This window comes from Taeniopygia guttata, chromosome 3 (assembly GCF_048771995.1).
Source record: "Taeniopygia guttata chromosome 3, bTaeGut7.mat, whole genome shotgun sequence".
Taxonomy (NCBI): Eukaryota; Metazoa; Chordata; class Aves; order Passeriformes; family Estrildidae; genus Taeniopygia; species Taeniopygia guttata.
Window position 1 is genome coordinate 90997672 of NC_133027.1, and position 22939 is coordinate 91020610.

Below are 22939 nucleotides of genomic sequence, written 5' to 3' on the forward strand. Positions count from 1 at the left end.
AGATCTGTTTCCAACCTGTCTGTCTCCACATACTCCTTCCAAAAATAATTCTTTGTGATCTGACAGGCACATAGGGACCTGAAAAAGAAAGTAAGCTGAGGATGACTGGAGGTGCTGATGAAAGGCAATCAGCTGGAGAGAGCAAAGCATCAGATGTGATCTGTCTGGCATGTGCCTAATTATCCTGTGCCTTCAGGCATGCAGCCGGGCAGGAGCCAGGAAGTTCACTGAGAAAGTTCACTTCATTTCCCTGTGCTGCTTTTCACACATAGGGGGAAAAAAGTGAAAAAAAAAATGTTCCTTAGGATAAGCAACAGGACCATAAGAGGCAATGTAGAAAGGAAAAAGGCTTGACTGGTGTAGTGAAGCATATAATGAGGTAATTAGAGCTGTGGAAAGTTGACAAAGCACTAGACCAAGATGAATTGCATCCCCCAAGTACCCGGGCAAGGAACTAGAGCAGCCTCCTTGAATGAGCTTCCACAAGTAACCCTCAGTACTGTTTTTGTCCTTTTGCAGTGTAGAGCTTCCATAGGGCTGGAGGGGGGCTGGTATTATGCACACAGTTTACAAGGAGAACAAGAAGGAGTAAAAATAATATAGATGTCTTTGCTAGCAATGAGGAAATCTAGGGAAGGAGGACATAGCTTCAAATCGGTGGTGAGATTTATTTGCTGGGAGTGGTAGAGCTGCTGTAGAAGTAGCTATAAACTCAACATTTAAGTAAAAAATATTTTCTTTCCCAGTCTATATCCAATTGGCAGCAATTAAATGAGCATCCCTTAATGTGTGTCCTTCTGAGGAGGGTCTGTCCTGCAGCGTGTTTGTGTTGGACGCAGCCAAAGACCGCACTGATCCAAATAACAACAGTCCTGTCCATCCTTGCAGCTTTTCCTGACATGCCTTTGGTCTGATGCAGCCCTCCCTTCCTCCCATCACCTGGCCATTATTTAGTGTAAAAACAAGAAAAGCTGTAAAGCATACTGGTGAAGATTTATCTGGGGATTCTGCCACTTGCTGCCCTTAAGTGAGAGTAACAGGAGAACCCAGAAATCCGTTGTTGTAGCCAGAATTCCAGTTTGTGTACCTGTTAAAATGCATCATTTGCAGAACTTGTGTTGAAAAAGTTGCTTTTCCTTCTTGTAAATGAGTACCTGAAACTAATAACGTGCTTCTGCTTGGAAAAATAGGCATTTTTTTCAGCTTTTCTTTTAAAATACTTTTTTATTTCTTAACATTGATAAAATGATTAGTGCTTTCAGTGACACTGGAAGCCTGCACTGCCCTGGAGGTCTCTGCAAATATCCCATGCACTCACATGAATTCTGTCAGTACCTGCTGAGGTTTTTTTTTTTTTAATTTTACATGATTAATTTAGTTTGAAGTTAACCCTGAAAAAGACTAAGGAAAATATGCAGCTATTTCCCACTGACATAAGGCATTTCAATATGAAAATTGTTGTGTATTCACAGTTGTTGTGTATTCTTTCCTTCTGACCTGATTTGAGTGATTTTTGATATGCTAAATTTGTCCTAGGACTGCTCTGAACGCAGCAGACACTTGTGTGAGGCAGGAGGAGCAGAGGGTTTTGCATTCTGACGTTCCAGAAGCTTGATTCAGGTTCATTAGGATGAATGGAAAGCCTGCCATAGATTTCAGTGGAGTTGAATCAGGCTCATATCCTCAATCTAATGAACAACATTATCCACATGACTCTCATTAGCTCTGTTTGCAAAACAGACAGCAAGATATGACTCCGGATTTCTTCTGAGACATACGACAATGATGATGATGATTATCCTGTAGAACAGACAGAACCTTGTGTTTAGAAGAGAATCACTGCCAGAATTTTGCCTGAATTTGTCCCTATTGCACCTGCTTTTTTCTGTGCTCAGGCTTTTTTCTGTGGTGAAGTGGATCTTTGGGGTGGCTGCTCTGGAGCGCCCTGTGAAAATACAGATGTTGAGCAGCTGCTGGAGCCTTGGCTTTGGGGGATCAGCACATCTCCCTGACTGTGCTGGGGTCGTGGTAAAAGGCAAATGAGTCACCTGTCAGAATTTATTTTTAAGGTTTTCTTATCAGGAGAGTGACCAATGTGTGCACTTTTGGGAAAGCTACTGCAATACTTCATTGTGATGTTTGGTTGGCAGTAGGAAATCTCATTTCCTTGCACCTTTTTTTAACCTTGAAAACTAATTTACAAATTGTGGCTCGCAACAGGAGGGCAAAATGCCAAGGCATAATCAACTGACACAAAAGAAATTAAGTTTGGGCAGGCAGTGTAAGAACCTGATGCTGTTGAAGTCAGTGGTATAATTCCTGTTGTTATTTTACCTTTGGTTTCACTGATTTTTTCAGATGTTCATAGATCCTCTGAAGCTTAAACCTCATCATATTTGGCATTTTGTTAAAAGTCCCAATTTCTGCAGTCCTATCATGACACAACAGATGTTTTGCTTGTTTTGAGAGAGGAATTTTCTTGCTCTTCTAGGTGAAAATTTTAAAGTAGTGGAAAAAATGGATCAAGAAAAAAGCCTAAATGTATGATTTAAAGAATTTCATAACATAAGCTTGTTTAAGTTATTTTTGTTGTCATTTTGGATCACTGGATGCAACTATAAAATACAAGGTGTCATGTACATGATGTGTCTGTCATGTGTACGCACATGCCCTGAATGTGTTTGTTTTGGTGATGTGGTGAATGCTCAAACCAGTATTATTTTTTCCAGGTAATCGAAATGATATTCTGGAAAATTTAGGTGTGACTTGCCAACTTTAAATAGCAAGCTACAATTCAAATAACATTTAATATCTTTTGAAGATGGCAGAATCTGTCAACACTGTAGGTCTGCAGACACACACACATGCAAAAGCCTCTCTCAGCTATTTTTTTGTTGTTGCTGGATCTCTTAAGTATCACAGCAACTCTCAAATTATTTCTGCAAAGGGAGGAGATACATGGGCTGCATGTTCCCGTTTGTTATTTTGAAGTGGCCAAATGTTCTCTTTAAAGGTGGTACACTTTAAGGAATTTTATAGTTGTGTTGGTTTTTTTTAAAGTTTATTTCCTCTGGGGCTGGTATTTGTTTGACTTTGGCTCTTCTGGTGTGTGTGTGTGAGGACGAGTGGGTTTGGAGGAGTGGAGGGGGGTTGTTTATTTTTCTTTTTTACCACAAAAAGAAATACTTCCTCTTTTCCCTTGTGGCTAAACAAGCCATCAAATTCTAGAAGGAGTTGAAGCTGATGGTCCTTGACATACACCCTTGGTTTAAACAAACCAAAAAGTATGTTTCCATATATATTTTTAAACACATGTGCAATTTAAAATTATCCCCCAAATAACTTTGGCTTGCTTGGTTATGGGAGGACAAACATAGTTTCCTTTTTTCTTAGATTCCAAGTACAGACACATTCTGTTGCTTGCTGTAGGTTATTAAGACAATTTTTGTGAGTCAAGACATATTATTTCTTCAATATAGCAGCTGGAAGGAAATGAGCTTCTTTAGAGAGGCAGAAAGGAGAAGAGAGAGTTAATTTTCTTATTATAGAAAGTGTTCAGTCAGCATTACAAGTGAATGTCTCAATAACTTCATTTTGAAGTAAAGTCTGCTTCTGCCTTGCCCTACCCATTTTCCAAGTGAATGTTCTGAAATCAGTTGCATTTTCTTCTTGCTCCAAACTTCCCCAGAGTAGAATCTATGGGAGAAGGCAGGTTTGGTCTTCCAAAATGCCTTATATATCATGTCTCTTCTCCATGTGCTGGTTAGTCAAAGCTGTGCTTTGCTAACCTTGTTGTGTAACCATGACACTTGAATAAACCTCAGGCACTTCATTATGGCCAGAGCAGCCATCCTGAGCCTGAAATCACAGCATGTTTGGGATTGCACGAGGAAGGAGATGTTATTTGCAAGAAGGGACATTTGGGGAAATCCTACCTTGCACAGATGACTCCGGCCCAGGCTCTGTACAGCCAAAATTGCTGGCAGAGAACTTCACTGTGATGTATAGAGTAATGATATGAGGGCTGCCAGCAAATTTGTTTGGCTGCTGCAGCTATGTCTCCACCTGCATCTGGAAGGCCAGACTTCCAGTCCTGTGAAATGTGTGAATTAAGCACAACCTTCCCTTAAACCCTGCAGGCAGCATCTGGATCCGCCAGCCAGGGCTGTGGGGACAGAGGACGTGCATGAGCAGGAATAGCTCAGGGAAGAAGAGATCCCGTGCTAGCAAGTCAGGCAGCACTGGGAAGTGTGTGTTTGTCTTCTGGTTATCCCTTTGTGTTGTCAAGGTGACTTTTACAAGAGGTCACGAGATCACCTTTGTAAATGCAAAAAGAACTCAGAGTAGACAAATGGTGGATTGGCAGAGTTAGGAGATGGTGAGCCTGAGGAGGGGATGCCAAAACACAGGAGTCTTTGGAGGAATAAGAGGAAAGGATGGAGGAGAGAAAATCAAATATGAGCAGTTCTGCCAGTGGCAGTATGGGCAGCATCTCAGGAGGCAGAGCTGGCAGGTCTACTGGAGCTGGATAAGGAAATTAGTCTTTTGGACCCTGAGCATTTTCTCACTATTCAGCCTTTCTGCAACAAGCCTAGAAGTATTTTAGCGTTTCTTGGTGTCTTTTGATTTTTTATTTTGTTTTTTTGGGTTTTTTTGGGTTTTTTGTTTGGTTTTTTTTAATACCTCTTCTCTGAAAACAGCAAAACTTAAATGAAAGGAAATGGTGGGATTTGTTGGCTCAGCATGACAACAAGAGTCTGCTCAAATGCTTGCCACCCTGGATTGTGTGAAATTTTAATTTCTCCCATGGAGTGGAACTGAGCTCATCAGGTTATGTTGCTTGTGAAGGCAGGGACAGGGGCTGGTGGGTGATCTCAGCCAAGCTCAAAGCAGAACTGGCAGTCTGTGGATGTGCAGCCGTTCCTTTCCCAGCCTGGAGTAGGTGTCTTGCAGCCTGGCTTAGTGGAAACATCAACCTGGTTCTGCCATGGCTGCAGGAGCTTCTCAGACATGGCATCGAGGAGACACACGTGAGCAGAGGATGAGAACAATTCCTTCCATCATTTGTTCGGCTTAGGAGAAGCAGAAGTGGTGCAGGGTTTGTTGAGGGATCACTGCACAAGTCCATTGTTGTGCTTGCTGAGGAGTGGTTTTTTTCTCAAATTTTCCTTCCTATAATCCCTTCATAGGCAGTGCATGAGACACTGAACTCTGCTGCCCCTTGATTCTGGTCAGGTTATTTATATTGGTGTGTCAGTCTACACTGTTTTTGGTCAAGGATTGCAAATCAGGTATTGGGCAATGCCTGATCCCTCATCTTTCATAGGGATGTGCAAAGGAAAGTGTTGAGAGGTTTTAGGAGTTATCTTTTGCTTTTTTTTAGAGTTGCACTTCAGGACAGAATGCATGCTGTTGTACTATATTTAGCACAAAGTACAAATTATATTGCTAAAGCTTTTTTTTTGGCCTGCCATTGTTCATTTAGACCAATTTGGCTGGCTTAGAAAGATGTTGTAAGTGCAGCTTTGCTAAAGCTCCCCTGTCCTCCAAGAGTCCTAACAGGGTTGGTAATTCAGACAAGCTCATGTCTCAGGGGAATCCTCCATTAGCTAATCCTCCATTAGCACTGCTAGTGCTTATACCATTTATTCCAGGGGGAATGGAGCAACTCCCACACTCTGTGCATTTGCAAATTCCAGCCTGCAGCTTCCTCTTATTACTCACTAGAAGATGCTCACATAAAGGAGCCTGAAAGCAAAGGAGGAGCATCAAGATGTGGTTACCTGCAAAGAGCCCTGAAAACAAGCACAGACAGAGTGTATTTTATGTCATGTACTTGATATTGACACTTCTGTGACTCCCCCCTGCCTCTCCCTTCTACCTTTCCATAGAAAATATCTTGGCTGTCCCAGGAGCAGAAGACAGAAGCTTGGATATAGCTGGATACTAAACTGATACCTGCCTGATCTGCCTTCGGCTAATCAGAGGGAATGTTCCGGACTTCTGGCCATTAGATGATTTTGTCACATGACAAATTTAATCAGTTTACAGTAGGTTTATTGCCCTCTTGAAATATCACATCAAAAATTTGTCAGCTGAAAGAAATTCCACAATCTGCTCAGCTGAACTGAATCAAGCTGAGTTTTACTTCTGAACTGTAATTTCTGTGGGCAGCAGGTCTGCGCTTACACCAGGTCCTGTCCACCAGCCCTGTCACCCTGGTGTGGAACGTGGGATTTTTGTTTAAAGCATGGGTCTAGAGGACTCCAGTTATGTTGTGAGTTTTAGCCCTAAGCAGGATCTGTGTTGTGGGGTGGTAGAAGTGGGATTTTCCAGTGCAGATCCAAGCAGCTGCTGCTCACTACAGATCAGGAAAACAAAGGGTGTTGAATTACAGAAAGAAACGTGAACAAAGAGGGGTTTTGGTAGAGTGTTTTTAGCTTACCATATACTTTCTGTTTAGAGAGATGCATTGCAGAGTGCTGTTAGGAATGTAATTTCATACTGGTATTATTTTCCTCCTGTATCTTCCATCTGTATCACTTACTAAATGCATTTTGAATAATTATATGGCAAAGTCTATCTGGACTTGACAATTAGGCAGCGATACTACAGCGGAAACACACACACACAAAAGCATAATTGTAAATAATGGATATTGACTGGATCTGCCAAAAGTTGCAATAAAAAAGCCTTGCCTTAGGTCAATTGTTCCTGGCATATGGATGGAAAAAGGAATCCAGCAGTGTATGTTATAACATAAGATGCTGTACATCAACAATTTGCCAGCCAGTCTTTTTTTTCCTCTTTGTTTTTGACTTCTTATGGAGTTCATATCTATCACAAAGATAGATAACAAGCTGTTGAAAACATTCAGCACTTCTGTACTGCCTGCTGGTATTGGTTTCTTCTTTTGGGTGTGGTTTTTTTTTTTGTTTTTTTGTTTTTTTGTTTTTTTTTTTTATGAAGAGTGAGGTAATAGAGATTGGTAATAGAATAGGTAAGCAAGCTGACACTTGCTGGTCATCCTTCTCCTGAAAATCAGAGCTTTGTTGTGACTATTGTTTATCAGGACTTGTGTGTCACCCAGAAGGTCACACCTGAATAGGAAGGAGCCCTCCACCATGGATCTGTGGAGTATTTCAGGGCAGGGACAATTTCCCCTTCACATCCATAACTCTGTGTGGTCCCACAGCTGGTCCTTTTCCACGACAGCTGCATCCCAAAGACCTGACTGCTCTCAGCAGCTTGCTGGGGCTGAATTACACTGTGGAATCAGAAATTTCCTAATGAGGGGCTATCCTGTAATGTCAACTGGGAATTGGCCTTTGGGCTCTGCTCAGACTCTTGACATAGCCAAAGGAGAACAAAACTCAGAGGAGTCTTGCTGGCTGTGCAGCCTGGGCTGTGGATTAAGGGTATAATGAACTACAGGAGGTTTTGCAATTGTTTATGCCAACCCTTGGAGAATAAGTGTGAAATTAAGATTGTGGTCTGATTTATATATATATAATTTCTGTGATGTGCTCCTGTGATGCTGCAGAGCCAATTATAGATAACTATAAATATGCCATTGGGAGTCTTTTAAACATTTATTTTAGCACTTTTGAGGAAGCCAGTACTAAGTTTAATAGACTGTGGTGAATTATTGACTGAACAAATTATAACCATGGACCAGAGTTTGGTATTGACAGTAGTGATTGTACGGCCATCTTTAGGAGTCATTACAGGGGCATTCTGAACTTTGAGATTTACACTGGGTGGGATATTGACTGCATAATGTGAGAGACATGTTAACCTAATGCATAGCAGACCACTGTTAACATGTCTAACATCAATGCCATAGAGATGACATAATAAATTCAAATCAGATTTTTTTTCCCCCTATCTCTTTATGCTCAGGGAGCTGCACAAGCATATGTAGGAAAGTCTGTAGTGAGTGGCAGCTACTGCTGTAGAAAGACATTCATTTTCCTATCAGGTATCAGAAACAAGTTTTGGCTTGTTTTTTTTTTTTTGATGTTTGTTTTTTTTGTTTGTTTGGTTGGTTTTTTGACTTTTTGTTGTTGTTTTTATTTATAAATTTTTTTTTTCTTTTTAAAATAACCAAAAGCATTCTGGAAACTAATTTTAGGATTGAAAGAGAAGAGAAACAGGGACTTGCTCCATGCACACCTAAAGGGAGAAGTGATGATTCTGCACAGGGCACGTTTTATTACCAAGTGGGGGTTCCTGGGCTTGTAAAGCAGCAAAAGGCACATGATGTGTTTCTTTCCCTGTCCTCTGAAGCTTCCTAAACGCTCGTGGCGCTGCCGGGAGTCCCGGCAGGAATGACCCACAGAGCCAAGTGCAGGCACTCGGCATGTGCAGCCAGTGGCATCTGTGCTTCCCTTATCCGTACAGCGGGGTTTTGTACAGGACGGCTCGGGAGCAATCCCTGCATTCCGTCCTGAAGGGAAACCCACTCTGCAGCAGCTGCCAGAGACACAAACACACTGAGACAGCCCTGAGGAGCATTTCTGTATTCCAGGGAAACTTCAGGAGGGTTTATGTAGCCAAAGTAAACGTTAACTCTCTGCCTATTTCCAAAGTTTCCTTTATAAATCCATTTTGGAAATGGTTTTTCCTGTTTCTTCATAGTGTCTGGTATTTAGTTTGCCTTGGATTCTGATGGAGCATGAAACTCCTTCAGAAACCAAATCAATCAGACAGTAGTGGACATTGAGATCTATTCCCTACATTGCTGAGGTTTCCTTGGGATTTATTGCTGGGGGAAAAGACAATGTGCAGATTCCTGTTCCTGTGTGGCAAGTGCAGAAGAAACAAACGTCTTCAATATTTCTGAAGTGAACAGAGTCGATATACCCAGCCTACTTCTTTAATTATGAATTTTGGAGCGGGAGACGCTATATGCCATCAATGGAATAGTAATAGTACGTTATTTAGGTTTCTGCCTGATAATGGACCATTCAAACTCTTCTGAGAATCAGAGGTGAGCAATTATTTATGAGATGATCAAATGTAGATTCTATATCTGGGGCAATAAAAGTTGAGATCAGTTGATTTATTTGGTGGAAGTTGGATGTGCTGCTCAAATATTGATAGGATCTTCCTGAAGCACAAATGAGTCTGTTAAACTTGTAACAAAAGTTACACAAAATAGCGGAATAAGTATTAAAATACCATTCCTACTGGTGCTTTCCCAATGCCTGAATTCTCTGTATTCCTCCTTCAGGGCTGTAATGACAGGGACATGCAGGATTGTAGCTGCTGAGCTCTCCCATCTTGGGCACGTACTTGTTGAAGAAATTAATCTCGTGTTTAATCTGGTTTGAGACTGTATCTTAATTTGCTTTGCTGCTGCAATAATTGGCTAAGGTTTGTTTATCCATAAGAGTAATTTCAAGTTTAATATAAAACTCCATCTCCTTAATCTTTTTAATTGGTCACATTATTCTGTTCTCTTTTAATTGAAGTGGTAAACAATCCTTTTGAAAGGTTAGCGCTACTGAGAGAGACTAAGCCTCTACCAGCCGAAATAAAAACTTATTTTAAAGAACAGACACACACTGTTAGTATTTTAAGAGACTTTTCTGTACAGAAAAAGGTGAATTCAGATCTGGACTGTCAGTAAAGCCAGATTTTCAGAGAAATTAAAGGTACTTCTGCATTTCTTTTTTCTGAATGGAAAATTGTATTTGCTGTGGGAAAGGAAGTGAAAATGCCATTACACTGCCATATACCCACATTTCCAAAACTGTTGATACGCAGATTCGTGTTTTGAATCAGGTTTGGAAGATCCTAGAGATAATCCAGACTAAAAGAGAAATGTAAAATGTTACATCATGTGTCTGGGGGGAGAATTTTCTTTGTTACAGAAGAGGCAATTTTTGTGACAGGAATATATGTAAAGGTGTGAAAGAAAGTAAGAAAGTGTGTCACAAGTCCCTGTATTTATTTACTTGCTTTTGAGAGAATTGCACAGTTACTGCCAGTTTTATGTTTGCCCATTATTAAGTAGAACATGTTTGTTGTGGTCACTCTTGACACTTTTGTGAGATGCTTTGTGAATTGTCATGTAAAACATCCTGCAAAAAAACAGAAGGTGGTGAACTGTGACTTACAATTAGACTTTGCTTATCCTGGGGAAGGATAATGAGAACCTGAGAGACTGGTTTAACTGGAGAAAATATTTTTTATTGCTTGCACAGACTAGGAGATATGTGCCTAAAAACTTGTGTCCCTCTACACATCCCAATCTATGTTTAATCCTGTAATTTTCATATAGGAGCTTGGGCTCACAAACAGCAGTAGGAAAAAAAATCACCAAGTAGAACCCCAAATATCATAATTGTCATTATAAGGCTGCAAGGGTTGACCACAAACCACATAGACATGACCTTCTAGCAAGTTCCTGTTTATTTGCTCTCTCCCTGACCACGTGTCTTTTACAGGGTTTAGCTGTCACCCAGGTTCTAATTATGAGTGCCTTATGTCATCACTCCTCCTGTCCTGACTTACAGCCAGCCCAGCTGTGTGTAGTCGGAGGGATTTGTGAGGGTGGCAAGCTGCAGTTAAATTCTTATCAGTGAAATCCTGATCTGACATGTCCATGGACTAAAATCACAGTTGGTGATGCCACTGACCCCAGCCTCTACCCATGCACTGTTCTCCTTGTTCTCCTAAGTAGATTTGTTGTCTCATTGTTGCTTTTCAAACCATCATTTTTCTGGGAGGAAAAAACCAAAAAGTTGCTTTCCTAATTTTCCTCTGTTTACTTTCCTTTACTTGAGTAGTCTCTTTGAAGATGTTGACAAAAATAGCTGTTTCTCAATCTGCGTAATTACAGAAAAAACATTTATTTTTCTAAGCGTGAGAGTCTTTTTTCCCCCCAACTATCCTGCTTTTTATTCAGTAATAACACTTTTTGGTGTTATTCTGGAGGCAGCCTAGTCTGCTTTGAAAGATGTGCTAAATCATACCCTTGATTCCTAATGATAATTTCATTACACGTGAAATCTTATTTAGAAAGAAACAAGACACTTGTTAAGACATTACTTAAGCTGAAAGCTTAACTACTTAGATATTGTGAAATGCTAGATTAAGCATTTAATTTCCCTTATGCATTTTGAGAATAACAGCATGCATATATATTCTGGGTTTTTAAGTTCATTGTGTGTGAAAGGAGATGTTTCAGTAGCCTGTCCAAACTTGGCTGTATTTTCACAGATGTGATAGTGACAACCTTACTGACTGTTGAAATCCAAAGGTATTTTTCCAAGTAGGAAGGCATTAGATCTTCCCACATACAAGAGGTAGATGGTATTTTACAGCATGCACGAACCATTTCCCAAAGCATTTCTGATTCCCATTCATCTCTTTCACTAAGATGTGCCTGATTTCAGAAATTGCAGCTTCATTTGAGGAAATTGGTGAAATCACCTTGGCTGCTACATTAAGAATAATAATGAACAACCCACCCCAGCCCAGGCAATCATCCAGTAGGATTATTTTATGCTGAATGGTTCAAGTCTGGAAAAGAAATACAGAGCTGACATCCAGGTCATGTCAGGAAGAGCACTGGAAAAGCAAGACAATTTTTCTGGCAATATGAGATACAAATGGATCCAAATCAGTGTGTTTGGGTTTCAAATGCCCTTCAGGCTTGCAGTTTGGTTGTGCTGTGAAAAATGCCCTTGATGTTTTTAAAAATTATGATTCATAGAAGCTTGGGGGACCTGCAAAGTATTTGGGTCCTCTGCTCCTTTAGCATTTCTCTGCCAGGATTGAGTCCTTCAATACTTTCCTCAAGTCATGTTTCAGTCACCTTCAAGAACATGAACTTCCTTTTGCAAAGTCAAGAAGTCTTGCTGTGCTGCTGCTGCGGGAAAGGTACTTGGAATAATTACGCCCCAGAGAACAAAACTGAGAATATTTCTGGGGGGAGAAAACGGCAACTGCAGTCAAACAAGCTGCTAAATAAAGAAACATCATTAGACAGCACGGCTAGCCTTGGGTTTGCTGCCTTGCTTTTAGTTCCACATAGTAGGAGAAAATATAAACAGGAAAGAGCCAAAGAGTGCCCTGATAGGAGAGGAAAATATCTTCATGTGTCTGTGCTGCCAACAAGGCACAGTTAGCAAAATATCCCTGTCTTGTAACAGCCCCACTGTTGGATTCAGGGAAGGAATAAAATGCAAAGTTTGGAGTATGCTGAGTGTAATGCAACTATTGGCACACCTCAGGTGTAGGCTAAAGTGAGTCCCTGTTAAGAAAAGTGTCTTCTTCAGTTTGATGAAGGATAAGAAGAGGTAATCATCCATCTTTACAGGTTTTTTGCTGAATTACAACTTGGTTCTCTTCTGTGTCCGTGCCTTTGATGCTTAGAGCAGCTGGCTCCTGCAGGAGAGAGTAGCTGGTAATTGAGTCTTGAGTGTGGTGTAGGGCAAAATATTTTGGGAAACGTGGCTTGGCAAGAATTCAAGGTCTTCCAACAAGCTGCCATTGACTTCATCTCTGTTGTGTTTGCAGAATGACCCGTATTTCCTCATTCAGTGTAAATTCCAATTTCAGGCACAGCTGCCAAGACAAAAAGAATCTGAGGCATGCGCATGCAAATACTTCAATAAAAATAATTTCCTAGCTCTATCTAGAGATTTATAAAATAATAGTGAAGAATATTATGCATTCAGATTAATAGCAGATGAATTTAAATTAAATCTGTAGAGATTCACCCACTGATTCTGGTGTGGGGATTCTTTTTCTTTTTTGCTTTGATTTTTAAGATGCACTTATCCATAAACCCTGACAGCATGTAAAAATAATGAAGATTACAGCTTGTAAAGAATAAATTAGCAAGAAATTCTTACTCCCCTCTAATTAATTCCCTAATAAACACCGAACAAGTAACTGTTTTAAACTCACTTATATTTACAAGGTAAGCAACAAATTGAGGTAATAAGGGAAATTAAAGTGTGGCAGCAGCAGGTGAAGTGAAAGGGGCTGTGGGAGGACGGAATGAGCACAAGGAGAAGAGCATGGAAAATTGTTGCTCAGCTCCTGCACTGTGCGTTTTGAAGAAGCAATGTAGGATTCCCCTCAGAACAAACCAATGCTTCCTTACAGAGCTGTTGTGCCCTCACCTGCAGGTTTCTCATATCTTTGGGGTGTGTGGACACCTTCAGCTGATGCTCTTTGTGTGCTTCATCCTCCCTAAGAGCAGCCCACAGTCGAGGATCTGGCTGGGAAAAGCTTTTCCCTCTGCCTGTGCAGCTTCTGCTGCCTTTTTCTGAGGTTCATATAAGGAGCTTGGAAGTATAAATCTCCTCTGAGATTTCTGGAGTATCAACACTTGCCGGATAGGTCACTTACAAGTTAGCATTTAATGAATTACTCTCTGAACTATCCAATGGTAACTTTGTAGATAAAGCTGCCTGGTGGTTGGAGTGGTGAGAATGCAAAGATTTAGCTGTAAATAAATACAGTTCCTTTAGATCACTGCTGTAGAAAAACATTTTCTGTGCTCTATGTTTATGGATATTGTATAGTGCGTGTATTAGTATTCAGAAACACATCTCAAACCCCTTTTTAAAAGTGATTTTTGCTTTCAAATTCTAAAGAAAAATAGTCCTAATTTTGCCCACACTTATTAGAATCCATATAACTCAATACTTATTTCTTTCTAGATTGAATAGCTCCTCTTCCTCTCAGCTGATTACACAATGCATGCATTTATAGACAATAATCATCCCCCTCTTAGCTGTCTGGTGGAAGCCAAGATCTCTGAGTCTCTTCTAAAAAGAACCTATGCTGGCTTCTGTGATCACTTCTGGAATCTTCTCTGTAGCTCCTTCAGGTTAAATTCACCTCAGAGCACTGGTGCAGTTTGGCATGATGACTTGCCAATTCCAGCTCAGGTCATGGATCAAAATTCAGGCAGAGAAGATATTAAAAACTTCCAGTGTGGAGAAAAAAGAAAAATTAGAAGTTTAGGTATGATCTGGCCAGCAAGCTCATGCTGTCTCTTATTATTTTGTTGTTTTGCCTTCATGTGATTAATACTCCTTTTATCATCTCATCCAAAGCTTTCCTATCAGAATAATGTGCATGCAGCTGCTGGGGTTATTTCTCCTCCCTTTTCTGAAATTGTAGATGTTTTAGATTCTTTCCAGTTTCCAGATTTTGCAGGTTTTCAGCTGCTGTTGTTAGTGCTCAAGCAGCATGTTATAGCTGGAGTCCCCAGCTGGAATTGTGCCTGGACTGTGGATTTTCCAGTTAAGTAACACATGCCAGTGCTGTAGCTAGAGGAGCTGGCAGGGATGTACATTCTGCTTCCATACAGTTTTTAGTTGATTCTCTTTATCCTTGCATGGAAGTGGCAGGCATGTAAGTAGGGCATGGATTGCTGTGTTTGTGCCTTAATATTAAAACCCCCTGTATTCTGTGGGGAGCAGAGGAACTCCAAGGTCCTAATCTCCCAGTTGTGTTACATTTAGATCTGTAAAAAGCATTTATAGTTTTAATACAAGCGAGCCAAATGCTCTGTGCTGTTGACACGAATGTGCAGTCTCCAAACCCCTCCACAAAACCCAACTAGTCAGAAGAACTACTCCAGAGCAGTGGAGTTCTGCCAAAAACACCCTTACTTGCTGAAGTAGCTTCCAAAATCAAACAGCCAGAGCCACTAATTTGTGGATATCTGTTTAGAGGCCTCCAATTTATGCTGCATACATTTAAAAAAGGGCTTTTCTAAAGTTCAAAAGCCTTGAATCTCATTCAGTCTTTTGCTGATGGACAGATTTTCCCGAGGAGGAGCTGCACTGTCACGTGTGGTAGAGCAAGAGTTGTGCAGTGGTTTTCCACTGGTGGGGTGAAAGTCTCTGTTCCTGTTGTTCACTGTTTGGGGCACTCTGTTGAAAATAATACATTTTACTTGCTTCAAAGGTAAAAACAATCTCTGAGTGGGAAATAATGGCATGAGAACATCACCCCCAAAATATGACAGATCCCTTCTTGGGCAGGCATTTAATCATCATAATCATGCATGTTTTGAGTTGTGATTTGAAAGAAAAAAGTTCTTAATAGAAATATTGTTTTTTGTTTTTTAATATACTGCTTAAACTTCAATTCACTGTACTCTTCCTTGTGACTCTAAAGCTACAAATTGGCAGGTTATTCTCAGTTATGTGAATAAAAATCAGTCAAGTACCATTATGAAGGCTGCTTACAAGGTGCTTTTGTACTTTCTTCTGGAGCAGGTCCTCCCCCAGCTCTTTTAATTTTTGAGTATGGCTGCACTTCATGAATTCTCCTTTTCCTCCTGTTCTTCCCTGCCTGTGTGAGTGGGACGGGCAATGGTGAGAGAGCAATTTTAGCAGATCCAAACCAGTTCTAACCGGGTACATTCAAGGTGTTCCTGTCCATACAATTCCCACTGCATTTCTCTAACAAACCCAAGTTTATTAGATGATAAACTTCTGGGTTGGAGTGTTCTTGTGGTGGAGTCTTTCCTGGAAAGAGAGAGCACTGGCATTGGCAGCACTGGGATAAAGAGATGCCATGTTCATGGGTGTGGGATTAGGGTAGGGAGGTACTTCTCCAGCTTTGCCATTGTTTGCCTCTGTCCTGCTGGGGGTCACTTCACAAACCCATTGCTTCTTTCATTCACTGATTGTCTTGTATGTTGAGGCTGTAGGATTAAGGATTGTGGCTTGGTTTTTTGGAGTATGTACTGACACTGACTGACGGGGGAAGTGTTTTATATACCAAGCTGAGCTTATACCCTGTCAACACTGGTGACTTTGGACTGGATTGTAGCATCAGTTGGCTGAGACTGATGAATGGCTGAAGTCTTGCCTGGTATGGCAATTTCCTCTTTTTCCAGTGCACTGCTTCTAACACCAGGGATGATGGCTGATCATAGCACACTGAGTCTTCCCTGTGTCCTTTGCCTATTTGTGATGGTCAGTGCTGGGATGAAGGCAGGCAGCAAATCTTTGCTGTGTTCTGCTTCCGGCTTCTTTGCACTAAGATTTGTATTGTTAAATCTTTGTGCCTGTTTCTAGACTGCTCAGCCACAGCATCTCTAAATCCAAGTAAATGAAATTTTCCTTTTGTGAAGCATCAAAGAACTCTATGCATAACTGCAGAAGAATTGTTTCGCTTTCATTATTAAAAGGGTACTTAGAATGAAAATTCCCTCTCATTTTTGTCCTAATAGCTCAATGTTTTATGCTTTATATAAACTGCAGATAATTTTCCCTGTACTAGAAAATATTGCTGTTCTTACAACTCCAGGGATACATTGAGAGATTCTGTGTTAAGATAGCTAAAACTTTTCAGTTTGGGACTTGTTTTTCCATAGGAATGCTTCCTGTAAGGGCCTTGCAGGAGGGATGTCATGCAACTCTGCTTGGAGGTTCTTCCTGAAATGCCAGGAAACCTTTCAAGGTGTTTAGAGCTCATTCCCAGAGCAGTTGAGTCAAATAATAAATGCTGGTTCTTGCCTTGCTGAGGTCCCCCAAGTCTTTTTGAATAAAGAATTATAGTGACCACCCAGTAAAGATTAGCACAAGTTCAAATTTACAGAAAATACATTTTGGGTATTAAGAGATCATTCTGTTCTCATTCTTCAAGTGATAGTTTGAAAAATTTCCATTCTCTGTGATACCGAACCCATGGTTCTGCCAGTTGTTCAGAAAGACTGTCCAGGTCTAGGGAGCCATGTGGTCAAACCAGGGTTTAAAGCCCATCTCTGATTGTTTTCCAAGCTGCTGTTCTGTGTAAGAGGAGCACATCTCTGCCCTTTCTCCATCACTCCCTGCCTCAGGAGATGTCCCCTGCCACCGCAGGTAACAGAGCAAATGGCAGCAATGCCTCCCCATCTCCATGGGGAGCTGCTGATGGCACACAGTCCCCTCTTCTGTACTCTGCTCTCTGGGGCTTTGGAAATTCCCAGGAGTGTGTGGTGAACCATGCCCAGCCTCGCACTCGCAATGGGCCTGACGTAGATGAGGCTGCGGTGATTTTCTGCCAGTGCTCGTTGGCCGGAAAGGAAGAGCTTGAAAATAAGTGATTTTGAGTAAAGTAGTGGAGGCAGCAGTGTTTGCTGTGTTTCCCCTCATGAACAGCTGTGCCTCTCATCCAAATTTTCATTTAATATGCCAGGGTGGTGGATTTGTTTTGGGCTTTGGATTTTGTAATAGATGTTTAGAATGCAGAGAATTCAGAAGCCACTTTAACCAAGTTAAAATTCTGTGAGTTTAATTGACCCTTGAGATGTCAGTGGCTGCTCTAGGAGTAAGAGCCTTTGTTCTGTCATTTGTGTGCCTCGCTGCTGCTTTTTTCATCACCTGCAAGGAGCTAGAAGGTAGTCTGGTTGCTTTGGGCAGGCTAGTGAGTTTAGCATTAATATAATTTTAAATTTTTTTCTTTGAGAAGAGTGTGTGGGAAGGTGACAAAGTACTTTGAACTTGTGAAGGACAACTGTGCAGCAAAAGACTTTGCTGTTGTTGAGGAGAGCTCTCCTGTTGATGTAAGGTGTACGTGCTGCACTGCTGCTGCCTTATTGACACAGCCCATCATTTTAATGCCTGATAATTGAATTGTGTGCTGCCAGGAGGAAGTATGGAGAAAGCTTCTTCAGGGACTGTTTCTCTCTAGTGGGATGCAGCTTATAAATTACATAATGGCACTTTTGGGGAAGCACAGCAGTACCTTAGCGCAGCTCCAGTTACAGTCATTGACAACCTTGCTGCTCCTATTTGTAGCTGTCAGTGCAGGTTTCTGTTAAATCAGTCTCACCAGTCCCCCACACTTTTCCTTTGGGATGTGGAGACAAATTGCCATGTTTCATTCAATTTATTCTCATTGATAGTAAGGAAAAATAGGTATGTTCTGAGCAGGGGAATGGTACGTGACATCCCCTAGCTCTTCAAGCATCCTTTTGGAACAGGCACTAAGTATTCAATCCCACTGTAGAGAAATTCATCCTGGAGTTAATCCGAGTGTGGTTGATGGATCACTATCCAAATCCCTGAAACCTAAGCGAGGTATATTCCATAAGTGGCTGTAAATGGATGAATTTCCATACCTATTTACCTAAGGCAGATCTTTAGCATAGCTTGGAATTTCTTTGTAACTTGGAAATTCTTCACAGCAAGAGTAGTTAGACATTGTAATGGGCTGTCCAGGGAGGTGGTGGAGTCACCATCCCTGCACGTGCTTAAGGAAAGCCTGGACATAGCACTTGGTGCCATGGTGGTATTTGGTCAAAGGTCGGACTAGGGGATCTCAGAGGTCTTTTCTAACCTAAATTATTCTCTGATTCTGTAATTACTCCTCATCAGATTCAAGTATTGTTCTTAATGTTTTCTTTCTGTCATGTTGTTAGGCCAGTAGTCATGTGGTTTTATTTAAAATAGCATTTTTAAAATGCTGAATAAAAACAAGTATAGCACAGAACTGCATATGTTTTTTCTTCCAGAGATATTCCATGCTTTTGTGTTCAGAGAATGATAAAACAGGGACTTTCAATATTAAAGCACTATTTCATTTTGATTAGCTATTCCCAATAGAAAGTAGTTTGACTGTTTGAAGTTTGTTTCAGCAAATTGGCTTTGCCCCTTTGAAAACTTTGACCAGATGTTGCCATCCAGTAGCAATAAATGGTGCTTGTTTAGAAAACTGGTTTCGTTTTCCGAAGTTTATTTTGCTAGCAGTGTATGAAGCAAACTTCGAAAGCAGTCTTGTGTCTTGTAGTAGACTGACTGGTAATAGCTAGAAGAATTAGATAAGCTTTCAGGCACACAATTTCTTCTTCAGATTTGAAACTGTGAATCCACAGGTTTTCCAGCTAAGTGTAAAATGAGTTTACAGAGTTTAATTGGTTAGACCTTCTCCCTAAGTGGCACTGGCTGAGAGCTGTGCCATGCACTGGGAAAAAAGAACATCCAGCCAGAAGGGACATGAAAACAGAGGTTGAACCGTTGAGGTCAGAGCAATACACCTGAGCCACAATGAAGGCTTGCAGAAGAGTGGAATTATTTGTGTTAAGGATGTCTATAAGGCAGATATCTCTCTGGACTAACCCGTGCAGCTGTTGCAATGCCCACCTGCTCTTGCTGGGTCTCCTTGACACAGTTTTGGGAGATTCTGTAGTTGATCTTGCTCTCAGCCCGCCCTGCTGCTGCTGGCTCTCCAGGAGAGCTCTCCAGTGATATCCAGTAGAATTCCTGCTTTGTAGCTGGGGTTATGTCACAAACATATTCCCAAGGCACCATGACTCAGTCGGCATCATTTTGGGCAGTTTAAAATAGAAATGAGCCAGATCCTCAGCTGGTATAAATTGGTGTTATTATATTAACTTCAGATGGGCCTAATTACAAGTGCTCAAGCAGACATAGAGGCTTGCACAATCCATTGCTTTTGTGAGTGTGTGCACTCACAAAAGCACCCATAAAAGTGAGATTGCACAATGCAGACCTCTCTGAATGCACTTGTGTCTCGGCTGCTAATTGAAAACAAACATGTTAGAATTAATAATTCACTGCTCCAGAGTTTTTATATTATGAATGATTGGAGGGATCTACCACTTGCATTAAGAGATTTTACTCCATTGCAGGATTAAATCCCAGCAGCAATGACTGGAGCTCTCTAAACAGGGAAGAGTTGAACTTGCAGAGGGCTTGGATTTTTTCTTTCTCCCCCAGGTGCTATGACTTCCATGCCCCCTGCAACACAGAGTGCATTTTCCAAGCCTGGCTGGAGGAAGTAATTGACAAAACTCCTATTTATTTAGGTGGAGGAGGGCTTGGGCTGTTTTGCTGCACAGGAAATGGGGCATTTCTTTAGCCATTGCTCAAGTGTATTTTCCTTTTACAAAAATCCCCCCACGTTTTGCAATAGGGAAATAGGAAACTGTATTTCCTCTGACTTGCAAGGAAGTTGATCTCTGCCCTCTTAATTAGTTGTTTAAAAGATGAAAGCAAGTGCCTGGGGTGAGGGAATTCCAGGAGGTTCCTTTGAACCAAAGTAGTAAGAAATGGACCGTTATGAATTTTGATTTATCCAAGCCCCACTGAACACTGCCTGCAGAGGCACTTCTATGGATGCAGGTCCTGCTCTCATCTACTTATATTAAATGATGTTGTCAAATATGGATATAAAGGATTCTGGGGATAGGATTACAAATCCTGTGTTCTTTCCCAGAGAGGTAACAGGGCAGGAAGGCCATGAGGTGCCTGTTCAGGGATCAGCCTTTCCTACAGCCCTGGCAGCTGGGCTGAGCCAAGTAGCCGCACAAAATTCCACTTTCCCCTACTCTTACACTGTCAGTTCTTGGATCCTCAGGTGGTCACATATTCTGCACATGGCTTGGTGGCATGCAAGCAACTTGAAAGCAGTAGTCAAAACTCCAAACCAGCCCTATACCTGGTCATCCTCATCCATCTGGGAGGATGCCGATGTGGGCAGGGTTGTTCAGGTCCGTGGGAGTGCTGGTCATTGCCTTTTCCTTTTTTTTTCCTGTCTTTTTTAGTATGTGTTATTCCACTTAAGAGGGTCCTTTTGTGTTTGTGTCACGGGAGGTCTAGCTGCACTTCTGTAAGTGACTAAATGACTAATTCTGTTTGTTGTTTTTCTCTTTTTTTAAAAACCAAAATACCAGACAAATAAAAATAAAAGCTTTTGAAATTCATACTGTGTGGCTCAGCATCTCTGTGATCTGTAAGATCCATTTTTCTTCAGCATATTTAATTTCCCTCATGTGTTTGCTGTTAAAGCCTTTATTTTTAGTGCTTCTTAGTCCTTTCAGTTGGGGAAATCTGTTTTTTATGATCTACATGTGCCTGGAGCTTCTGTGGAACATTTCACCATGGGCTTCAGACCACTCTGGGTGTGGGTATTATTGGTGTTGTAAATGTAACTCCTGTTTCCCACCTGAGTTTTTGCTCTGAGTGTGATAAACTCATGTGTAGCTCTGCCATATTCCGTTGTTTTCATTCCTGCCAGTATCTTAATGGCCTTATGGATTAACTCAAAAGGACTCAAAGCCCTCCAGTGCACTTATTTGTAAATTGTTTTTATTTAACGTTTTACCTGCACTGTCAGAAGAGTGCTTGTGTCTATATGCCCTGAGTATTGGTGGAGTTTAGGTTATTTTCATCTTTTATCACCCTGCCAAAGCTTCTTTCTAAGTTCTGCAAGTTTTTATACTCTTATCCTCTCTCAGGCAAGTGAGAGCAAAAAATAAACATCTCAAAAGTGCAAGTTTCCTCTAAACAGGCTCCAAGAAGAGGGGGGGAAACATATTCATGGAGCTTAGCAAGTACTAGAACAGAAGGGAATTGGGATTGCTGGGGGGACAGAGGGAAATGTGATGAATGTACAGCCACATGAAAATTTGTTGGTAGAGTTTCCTTAGTAGAAGACAAAGCTCTGCAAGAGCTAAGTAAGAGTAGGTTCCTTAAAGTGAAAAACAAATCAGGATCCCAAGTAACCTTTGGCAAAATAATATGTCCATTAATTTTTTTTTTCCTTTTCTCCTTGGAATTGAAAAGAAATGGAGTAGTGGCTTTGTTCAGCACAAAGATTTCAAGTTCCCTGCACAGCATTGCAGTTACTCCTCTGGAAGACTGAAATGCATGGAAATGGTGTGGCTGTCCCTGCAGTGTGGTCACCCTCCTGCTGGAGTGTTTCAGATCGCTGCTGGCAGCTGGGAGTCACACTTCTCCAGCATCCATCCTCCTTCCAAATGCTCAGAGAAAGGGGATTCTTCATGTTACTTGTGTGTAGGGCAGGGCAAGAATTTGCCCAACAGAAGATGTCATGATGTGCCAGCTTTGTTGTATAACCCGTAAGTCAAGAATAGCACGCAAGCTATGAAATGCCTGTCAAAAAGTGCATGTGTCTTACTGAGAAGCAATCACTAAAATTGTTGAACCTTGTTATCATTATAGATACAACACTTCTTGGGGCTTATGAGGACTTTTCAAAGTGTTCTGGCAATAATAAAGCAGGTTTTCTATTGCAAAGGCAGGGTTTTCTGTTTTTTACACTGCCTTTTGTCACACTGTGACAAGCATCAAAATGCTGTATTAAAAGGATTAAACCAAAAGCATAGCAGCTGCTGTTCAGCAATCCAGGAAATCATCTTGACTCTTATGGCTTCTATATAATCTATGGGTCCTAGGAGAGCTGCACAGTGTTGCTGTTGGAATTGCCTGAGTGTACCTGAGCTCTCCTAGAAGCTGATCTCCATTTGGACAAACTGATGTGGGAAGTGGGACACTGATAACACAACACGGCTTCCTGAATAGCATAATAATTACTTGTGTTGCAATTTTTCCTTCTAGGAGACTGAGCTGCTGGATATCAGCCTTGTCAAAGATGCCAGATGTGGAAAACATGCCAGAGCTCCCAAGGTAGGAATTCTTGCTGCATGCTTTCCTGTTACATTGATGACCTGGATAAAAAAGAATGGGAATTATATGCAAGAATTGAAAAGAAGAAAAAAAGTTCCTGCAGCTAAAAAGAAGTGTTTTGCCTTTTCTTAGTGTGTAACTTTTTAGTTTTAAATTTTCTTAGTGTGTAACATTGTTTCTGTTGAGAAGTGTTGGGATTGTTGAGCTTTTGTCTTTGGATTCTGTATGTAAAATCCATCTGGAAGCTCTGGTTTGTCAAGGTATACTTACACAAGTTCTTGGCTTCCCTGATGGCAGAGAGCTGATATTTGTTTGAGTCCATGTTGTATTTTGTGCTGGTGATTTTCCTCTTTCAGTGCCTCCTGAGGCCAAGAAGGAGGATTTTGGGTTTTTTTTTTTTATCTGCTATCAGAGAGGTTGGGAGATCAGCTCCCTTTGGATCTGCCCTGATGTATTGTGCATTCATTTACAGTTTCCACAGACAGTAGGCTGTAGATACAAGTTCTCTCTGGTATTTT

The 22939-nt window shown here is 41.1% G+C and overlaps 1 protein-coding gene across 4 annotated transcripts in view; it reads left to right on the top strand.

Annotated features, from left to right (window-relative positions):
* Positions 1 to 22939, top strand: part of PLCB1 (phospholipase C beta 1) — a 340329-nt gene that overhangs the window by 74286 nt on the left and 243104 nt on the right. For all 4 annotated transcript variants that reach the window (XM_002199189.7, XM_012572343.5, XM_012572342.5 and 1 more), the window contains exon 3: positions 22353 to 22421. In XM_002199189.7, coding sequence (XP_002199225.2) covers positions 22353 to 22421 — 69 coding nt within the window. The remainder of the gene's footprint in view (positions 1 to 22352; positions 22422 to 22939) is intronic.